General features: G+C 35.6%; 1 protein-coding gene across 5 annotated transcripts; it reads right to left on the reverse strand.

Moving 5' to 3' along the window:
- Positions 1-6791: 6791 nt before the first annotated feature.
- On the reverse strand, positions 6792-9679 carry LOC106656181 (gastrula zinc finger protein XlCGF57.1-like). Of its 5 annotated transcripts, none has more exons than XM_014376894.2 (4): positions 9346-9679; positions 9121-9208; positions 8935-9046; positions 6792-8854 (listed from the first exon to the last, which is right to left on the reverse strand). In XM_014376894.2, exons 2-4 carry the CDS (start codon positions 9153-9155, stop codon positions 7100-7102), a joined length of 1902 nt encoding a protein of 633 aa, XP_014232380.1. In that variant the 5' UTR covers positions 9156-9208; positions 9346-9679; the 3' UTR covers positions 6792-7099. The 5 variants fall into 5 exon arrangements, with proteins under 5 accessions (XP_014232380.1, XP_023315962.1, XP_014232381.1 ...); XM_023460194.1 differs by having other exon boundaries at positions 6792-8455; positions 8531-8854; positions 9121-9679; XM_014376895.2 differs by having other exon boundaries at positions 6792-8115; positions 8284-8854; positions 9121-9677.
- Positions 9680-9936: the final 257 nt, after the last annotated feature.

A 9936-nucleotide genomic window follows, 5' to 3' on the forward strand; every position in this document is an offset into this window, starting at 1 on the left:
TCGCGAAAAAAACAGGTGCCCGTTATTACTCGCTGCACATATAATTGACCGCGATAACTCGTGTGTCGCAGGCCGGTGCTTCTGCGTTGACATTAATACGAGTCGCGCGTCGAAATGGGCCGCGAAAAGCGATCTCGCCGGTGTATGCCATACACACGGCAGCACACACACACACACACACACTCATAGACGACAAAATACAAAGCTCGAGAGGGACGAACTATTGTATACGTTTCCTGCATTCAGTGGCATACAGACAAGCCCGCCTCGCAGATCATAAATTCAACTGCATCGTGTGCATGTGTATGTGTGTGTGTGTGTGTGAGAATGCGAGCTTTTGCTACGACTCCCTCTAGTGTCGCTCGAGGCTGACGTGTTTCTCTCTCTCTCTCTCTCTCTTTATATACCTACGTGAATGCAGAGCTTTTGGGGATGTATACAGCTTATAAAGCTCTGTGGAGGCGGTACCCGAACTAGCAGCAGCTGCTCTTGCTGCGAGAGTATAAGAGAATTAAATCGGTGCAATTATCGTAGCCGCGAACGAGCAAATTTATTTAGTATACGACTCGAATATATCCTAAAGCCTGACTCTCGCTTGATGAACTATTTGCTCGGGATGACAAATATCTGTTTTTTCCTCTTTTTTTTTGATTTTATAAATATTTTATAAGCTCGAAAAATAATAAAATTGAACGAGAATCAACCACGATTCTTGGATTCAAACTTTTTAACGAATATTCGACTACGTCATTTGTTCATAATTATCATCATTATTTCGTTTTATTAGCAGACTCTTTCGCGTCTGTACATTCACAGTTAAAGCAGCCTCTTTTTCATTTGCACCTCCCTCGCGCGTGTGTGCATCTCGCTTCAAGATTTGCACTTTGAGGGGGGAAACTCCATTTTAATTACGGCCAACACCTCAAAAGACATCATCGCTCGGCTCTGCGTCAAAGCCGTATACGTACGAACGTGTTTTTCATTCGTTTGCATCCGTGTTTATGCTCCAAGTCCTTTGACGCGATTTGTGAAATAAATTATGCTCTTTATACTCGCTTCCTCTCTCTCTTTCTCGTTAAATTATTGAAAATTTTCATTCGCCGGAGCCCTCCGAATGAATACATCTTTTTTTTATAAAGATGAAACGACACTCGAAATAAATCGCAATTTTTGAAAGTTGGAAAGTGAAATTTCTACATAAAACTGTATGCACGAATTGAGCTGTTGTCATTCAACGACTCATATCAAATCATTTTAAAATGAATTCGAAGAAACGAACGATCCCGATCAACCCCTTTCGTAACCCAACGAATTCAAGTCGGTTCTCGTCAATACAGCGTCAAAGAGTTCTAATTTTTTTTTCAGTAATAAGTCTATTGAAATAACAGGTCTATTCCCGCAGATAGACAATAATCATCACTGAATTGAAACTACTATATAGCAAAAACTTGTTTAATTTTGTCATGGGTTTCTGTATCGCCATCTGGGGTTACAAGTTGAAGATATTTAGTTATACACAGACCGGTGATGTACTTGAGATTCTTCGCTTTTTATTCGAAAAAAAAAGTTGAAAGAATGCTCTAATCGAATCGAAAAATTCAAATGTAATCGTTAAAAAGTAACAAATGTAAAAATAATATAAACTTTAATTTGATTTACAATTTCATTTCCTTGCTGTCATGAACATTTTCTACATTATCGGAATTTTCATAGTTTAATTTTCCCATTTTCTGACGCTAGATGACGTTACAAAAACCCGTCCGAAAATTTGGCGACTTTCTGCTATATACCTTGCTGAAGTATATCTTCATTTAAGTGTAACAACGTGTCACTGCATCACCATAAGTGTGTAATGAACGCTGTTGCACTGATTAAAAAATAAAACAAAACAAAACAATACAAAACAATAGGTGGGAATAATGGTTATTATTTTCATTTTTTTTTTTTTTTTATAAATTCAGTGTATTGGTCTTGTTAATTGCGTCGTAATACATATACGACGGTACAACTAAACTCAACTTTCTTAATTGAAAGATTGCTCAGGCATCGTATAGTGATCCATCAAGTAGGTTTCTGCAATAGCAGTGGGATTGGGTAGTATTTTGCTTTGTTTATTCATCTTGCGAATCGAGTCATTTCAATTACTTACGATGTCAAAAAAAATACTGTAAGCTGAATTAAATGCATACTCAGGCATGATATAAAGCTAACACTCGCCTAATGTTGATACAGGTTTTCGCATCGCTATCTGGTACTATGAATTATAATTATTTAGCTTTAAACATAACGATATTAGAAAATACACATTATGCACATCACTGCGTCACAAGTATTTATTCCTTAATTATTTATTTTGTTTTTGTTATTGATGTGTATTTAGTCATTTATATTCTCTATCTCATCATTTTTTTCGATTCGGTTCGGACATTTTTGCAAATTTTTTCGTGATACTAAGAAACCTCGATTAAGAACATTGTTTGAGCAGTCAATCATATGTACAGGCAAGAAGGAGAGAGAGAAAGAGAGTCGATGTCTCGCGTTGCTAAGGGGGATAATTTTGTTTACGCCGGCCGGCTCGCGATCTTCTCACTTCTGTTCTCGTCTCTGAACATCTCGCTTCGCTTTCTCTTTCTCTCGATTTTTCTCTTGCTTTCAGTAAAAGCTCTGAGCTTTTTACCTTTCACACCTCTATTCAACGATAAACTGGGTTTTTTATGCCTTTATGGCTTTTTCCCTTAATTAGTCGTTTTCTTTATTTATTGTTGTTAATATCATAGTATAGTAACAATCGTTAACCTCGGAACTTCGGCACGAAGCCGAAGTTTTCGACTAAACAAACATCAATGGTTAGATAAAATAAATCACGGATTCGGCTCAAACTCCAAAATTGATTTCATCATAAGTTTCGTTGCATGTGGAAATCGAAATACAATAGATTTTATGCAGTATCTATTCGATGCAATTTTCCTTTCATAAAATTGACCGCTTCTTATGCAATACAATCCATAAAATATCTAACTATTTAAAGTCCAAAAAATAATTCAGAACGAATGATTCTGACGCAATGATAAATCTCGTGTATATTTTCTACATCTTTTCCAAATTTTTGTAGAATTTGCTTCAGGGTAGAATGGGATTTAAACTCCCCGGTCCCAGTCATGAAGTAATTAAATAATCAAATAATAATTACCTGCATGAGTAAGTATTTAGCTAGTTCAGTTCTAGTTTCATGCAGAAGACCAAAAAATATAATTAAACGAGTTATATTCAGCTTGGTAACTTCAAAATCAGATTTCAGTGACCTAAAAAATATAAAAAAAAAAAAAACAGTTACCGAGGGAAGCCAGAAAAAATCCTCGAGTGACAGCAGCACCGAGCTATGTAAATCAGAAATGAGCATGTAATGAAAAAAAAATTACCACAATCGATGAACAATGAATGAAGGTATACCGATAGAAAATCGTAAATTAATGCAGAAGATTTTTCAGCTTCATCAAGAAAACTTTTACAGAAAATTCAAAGAAGCAAATCTGGGCCGCTTGTCGATAGGAAGTTAGAATTGCTTGACTCACCCTTCGAACAATTTCCGCTAACGAATTGAAAACGTTATTGCATTGCTGCTAGTGAATACTTGTACCCTGTTAATTAACGCAGATTTTTGACGACGATTATTTATTAATAAGTTTATTTTGATCGTTGGTTTAACAATTTTGGATTATTTGTAAAAATCTGCTGAGTTGCATTTATTAATTTTTAATAATAAATTTCATCTACATTCACAATACTGCTTTTTAAGAGTTTTATTCGAATATTCACAAAAACCAAATGTATTAGTTTCGAAAAGATACATTGTATAGCTTATTGTTCAGAAATTTAATAACGCGATGTAAAAAATTGCGAAACTGTCAACAAAATTAATATCATGTTAATTGCATTTTCAGCGACAAAATAGCGTGAAAGACGAATTTTTTTCCTATGCAATTGAGTCATTTCAAAGCGAAGCGAAAGAGAGAGAGAGAGAGAGAGAAAGAAGAGCGATGGCGAGAGACTCCGAGACAATGAGGAACGACACGCAGCAATCATGCTCCACATTTCAAAAATGAAATAGTTCATTTAAGAGCTATATGCGTTGTACGCTGTTTCGCGGTCGTTCACCGGCGTTTTCCGTGTGCTACACCGAGCCTCGTGTCGCGAAATATACGCTTGTGTGTGTGTGTGTGTGTGTGTGTGTGTGTGTGTGTGTGCCGACGACGAGATGCTTTTGGAATATTTATGCCCCCACGCGCACATAGTATAGTAGTTCTGCTGCTGCTGTCGCACAGTCGCGCGCGTCCGAAATTGAAATTCAGTAGTGCGACCGTAGCGCAAGGCAGACAATTCACTTTTTGTCCCTCGTTGTTATTTCATAAGGCCGAGGTACACAGCAGCAGGCCGCGGCGCGTCTCGCCTTTTCTTTTTAACGCATTCGTTTGATTTTTGATCGATTCATTGATTTACCGAGTGAGCATTGGTTTAATTGAATTGTCTGAGCGCGACTGCGTGATCTGTAAACGAGACATTCAAACCTGGCATTATTATCCAATTTTAGGTGAAATTAGCAATGATGTTAGGTAAAAATGAGAAAAGAGAGAAAAGATTTTATGGACATTTGATGCTCTACGTTTTCTCTGCTATTTAATAATTGATAACTAATTTTAAATTTAAAAATGTAATTAACAGACAACATTCAACTTATATAATTATGTTCACTTTGCCACTTGCAGATTTACAAATAAATTGGTACTCGACATCTAGTGGTAGAGACTGAAAATACTATCATCGTATTAAAAGTGTTTGAGAAATGGGCTCAATTTTTTCAAATTATTTAGTTGTTACTTTCCGATCGTTTAAAATGCGCTTAATATTTTTAACATGATAATAAAAAAAATCGCCAAAAACACTAATTAGTGGTATAATATTTGGTCATAAGGCCATTATTATTATTATTTTATTGTATATTTCTATCAGGGTACTTATAAGTACACTGGCTAGCTATTCTCTACCCTGAAAAATCTAAATGAAAAATTTCAATGTCGTTAACAACGAGAAAAAGGAAAAAGAAACAATCTATTAAATTTTCGGCAGCTCCTTCGAGATTATTTTTTCCCCCGGATTGCCAAGTTGATTAGAGTGAAATAAACGACTTGTTTCACGGCAATCGAGTACAAAGCGGCGAAGCTAAAGCAGGCGCGTGCATAATCTCGGACGAGTCTTTTTTTTCCCCCCCTTTTTTTTTCTTCGCTTCGTGCTTTAATTTTCTGCAGTAGCTTATATGCTAGTAGTAGCACTGGTAGTAGCACGCGTTAAAGTGCACGTCAAGAGAGAGAGAGAAAGAGCTTTCTTCGACGCTACACAGAGAGAGAGAGCCGGAGCGAGTTCGTTAACTTTGCCAACTCGCTCGAAAAAAATTCGGTCACTTAAATTCGAGCACCTCGCTCTTTCTCTCCTTCCGTTTGTTTGCCCTAAACGCATAATACCGTACCGAAAATACGCCTGTTAAAAAATAACTGTGATTCGAGTTTTTTTTCTAACGCTTATCCGAGCCATGTAGCGAGCTACGAAAATTCCGCTGCCGATTACCGTCTTTTTCACTCGCGGATAACCACTTTTGAAATCGTATGCAGGTTTTAAATACGCGTGACCTTTGGTTCATTGTTTTAGCGCAGTGGTTGTTAGAGGACATTAAATCAATTATAATTTCGCTTGTTTTATTTTGAAGAGCCTGCGGGCTCGCGGCGTGCAGCACGTCATAACGAGCTTTGTTAATTAAAACTGAATTTTGCCTGAGCGCGCGCGCCCAACCGGGGCAACATTTTTCCATTTACGCCTGTTTTTCGACGTGAATATTTTCCCGCCGAGTAAAACTAAACGCGTACAGCGTGCGTGTGTCGCGCGTTGATTTTTTGCCCCGCGTTTGAGTTTCCACGAGCCAGCGAGCACACCCATGTACATGTGTGCTGCTTACGTTTGTATATGAAAATAGTAAAATAATTTAATTTTGTCTCGGGGCCAAATAATTAGTCGAGCGTACACTGGCATCTGGCATATGTGGGTGAGCAGTTCTATAGTGAAAAATCCTTAAAAATCGAGACTAAAATTTCGATTTTAATTCTGACGCGGAATCAACGTGGATAATTGTTCATTTGGGTACCAGAAATATAGAAAAATTTGAAAGCAATGAAAACTTCGTTAGGTGCTGTGTATAGCTTGTTTAGTGTTCCAGAGGACGAAAAGTCGTGTTTTTCCACAAACACTGGCAAACTTGGGACATTAAATACCTAATGAAAAATCCACGTCATTTGACTCGATGATGAGGGAAATGCATTCGACTCTGAATGAAGCCATTTCGGCTTCTATACCATATGAAATTATTTGATCACAGAAATCGTCGATAAAAAAAAACTCTGCAAATAGAGAATATTCAACCCACCTGATGTAAAGTATATTGAGTATCTAGTAATAGAAAAATATTATTTTGTAATAATTATTCGATTCGATCAATTACTTAATACAAAGTTCAACCCTGCGGAGCATATGTAATTAAGACTGTATTTCTCGCATACCGAAGCACAAACATTTTCTTAGCTCTATTTAGAATTATGGCTGGCCTGATTAATTTATGTTCAAATGAGTGAATAAGGAAACGTATAGACGTATAGAAAAGCGTATTTCAGGATTTATTCCAAATCAAAAGCAGCAAGTAGTTATTTTCGTATGAAACAATGTTATCATTTTTCAAAACTTGAAGGTAATTTCATTTTTACATGTTATACTTCAAAGAGATGACATAATTTGAAATTTGAAATTAGCATTTTATAGATACAATGAATCGTACATGGCTTTTTGAAAAAATTAAATACAAAATTTACAATTTTTTTATTTTCAATCGTGAATAATTCATCGTATCAATGTGATCTTTGAGAAACGATTTATTAAAATATTATTTTACATATCTCTTATGTATGTCTTATACCATCAATGAACATTCATGATGGTTAGTCAAAAATTTATTGGAAGTGCCTTTTGCAATCACCCTATCGTCTTATCGTTTTTCCTCTTTCTACGCTACTTTATCATGTACCGAATCAATGTGTTTTTTGAGATTTATTTTATATAAGAATTTCTTTCCGCAAATATCACATTCATGAGTGACTTTGTCATGTACCGAATTCATATGGCGTTTGAGAACATCTAGTCGTACAAATGTCTTACCACATGTCTTACAAATAGGGGCAATACCATTGTGCGCATTATCAATGTGTGTGTTAAGATAACTTTTTTTTGAATATGTCTTTCTGCAAATACTACATGCATGTCTAACACCATTGTGCGCCACATCGATGTGTTTTTTTAGATCACTCTTATCTGAGTATTTCTTCTCGCATATTTCACATTCATGAGTGTTTTTGTCATGTACCGAATTGATATGGCGTTTGAGAACATAAAGTCGTGCAAATGTCTTACCACATGTCTTACATCTATGGGTGATACCATTGTGCGCCACATCGATGTGTTTCTTGAGATCACTCTTATGCGAGTATTTCTTTGTGCAGCTATTACATTCATGTCTGATACCATTGTGCGCCACATCCATGTGTGATTTAAGGTTACTCTTAGTTAAGCATTTCTTTCCGCAAATATCACATTCATGAATGATTTTATTATGTACCGAATCGATGTGGGTTTTGAGATAACCTTTGTGAGTAAAGGACTTGCCGCAAATATCACATTCATGTCTAACACCATTGTGCGCTACATTGATGTGTTCGTTGAGATTACTATTCGTCGAGAATTTTTTTTCGCACACATCACAAGTATAGGTGACATTATTGTGCGCCACATCGATGTGTTTCTTGAGATTACTCTTGTCTGAGAATTTTTTTCCGCAAATATTGCATTCATGTGTGATTTTGTCATGTACTGAATCGATGTGGCGTTTGAGAGTAATTAGTTGTGCAAATGTCTTACCACATGTCCTACAAATAAAGGCAATACCATTGTGTGCATCAATGTGTGTTTTAAGACTACTTTTTTTTGAAAATGTCTTTCCGCAAATATTACACTCATGTCTAACACCATTGTGCGCTACATCGATGTGTTTCTTGAGATTACCCTTATCTGAGTACTTCTTTCCGCAAATATCACATTCATGAGTAATTCTGTCATGTACCGAATTGATGTGGCGTATGAGATTACCTATTTGTGCAAATGTCTTACCACATGTCTTACAGCTATGGATGATACCATTGTGCGCTACATCGATGTGTTTCTTGAGATTACCCTTATCTGAGTACTTCTTTCCGCAAATATCACATTCATGACAGATTTTATCATGTACCGAAAGGATGTGGCGTTTGAGAACATCCAGTCGTGCAAATGTCTTACCACACGTATCACAGGTATGGGTGGTACCATTGTGCGCCGCATCAATGTGTGTTTTAAGATTACTTTTTTTTGGAAATGTCTTTCCGCAAATATTACACTCATGTCTATGTACCTTTTCGGTTCTTATTTCGAGTCCATCTTTCAACTTTTCAATGTCATTCATTTTTTCATTTCTCCCGTTAAGTTCATAATCAAAATTCAAATTCACTTCTTTTTTCACTTCCGCCACAGTTTCCTCTTTAATTTTATTTTGATTCTGATAATCCTTGCTATATTTCGTAAGCTGTAAGTGATTTCGAGAATATTCATCGGATTTATTATTTACCAATAAATCCATAGTGAGCTTGACGTCTACACACTCGAATTCAATCTCCATTTCGTCATTTATATCAGTTTCTTGATTTTCGTCATATTCCCGAAGTTTGTGAGCCTGTGAATAAAATTCAAATTTTGTAAAAATCATTAGTGAAAAATGCTCATATTAGTCATAATATAATTGTAAACACTTACTGGTTTTTCCAACGAAAATGGTAAAAGTTGGATGTTTTTGACATCGGGTTTCTCGTCAATCATTTCACATTCATTTTCAAGAAATGAGACATCAATCGTTTCCTCCTTCACTCTGAAATGGATCCAGTAAAAATGAGTATTTAGCCAAGTATTTTTATTAATTCATACTCATAAAACAATAATTACCTCACAGCACAATTAAGCATATCACTCGATTCCATTTTGCTCTGTTGAAATCTCGCTAACGACTAATATTTCTGTACCTTGTAACGATCTATCGTGAATTTATTTATATTTAGAAATCATGAATTGAGAATTTGAATACACTTAATCGAGCAAGTCATCGTTATAAACAGATAATCGAATTAAACGAAAACTCTGTAAATGGGCGTCTGTTTTCAATTTTCTTACCTACTAAAATAATCAATGCCACCTTGAGCTTTCATGTTTTTTTCATTAATTGGGTACTCGCTCAACACGTTTTTAAAATGATAGTCGTAAATTTCATGAAAGTACCTGGACAATATTCATTTGAGATCACTAAAAGATGAATTATCATAATTCGAATTTCGAGATAGATATAAATTCTTATACGTGGCATATAAACACACGTATTTCTTTCAAATTAGCAAGTTATCACTTTCTAAAACAAAAGAAATAACTGAGTAAAGAATAAATATTACACAGTGATGTATCGCACGTGTATTTTCTACTATCAACATGTTTATGAGCTGAATTTCTACAATTATACCATTAGATAGCAATGCGAAAACCTGTACCAAAATATTTGCTACATACCATGCCCGAGTAAGCCTTCAATTTAGTGTACAGTGTTTGTATCTATCCCCGTACAGTACGTGTGTTCTAAGCTCAATACATTGACTTAACAAAAAAAAAATAATAATAATAATACCCATTACCACTGTTATTACAGGAGCCTATTTTTTCTCGATTTTCCATACTGAAGTAGCTATTCAATTTCTTCCTCTCACCAACTTTGAG

The sequence above is a fragment of the Trichogramma pretiosum genome, unplaced genomic scaffold (assembly GCF_000599845.2).
Source record: "Trichogramma pretiosum strain Unisexual culture from Peru unplaced genomic scaffold, Tpre_2.0 scaffold40, whole genome shotgun sequence".
Taxonomy (NCBI): Eukaryota; Metazoa; Arthropoda; class Insecta; order Hymenoptera; family Trichogrammatidae; genus Trichogramma; species Trichogramma pretiosum.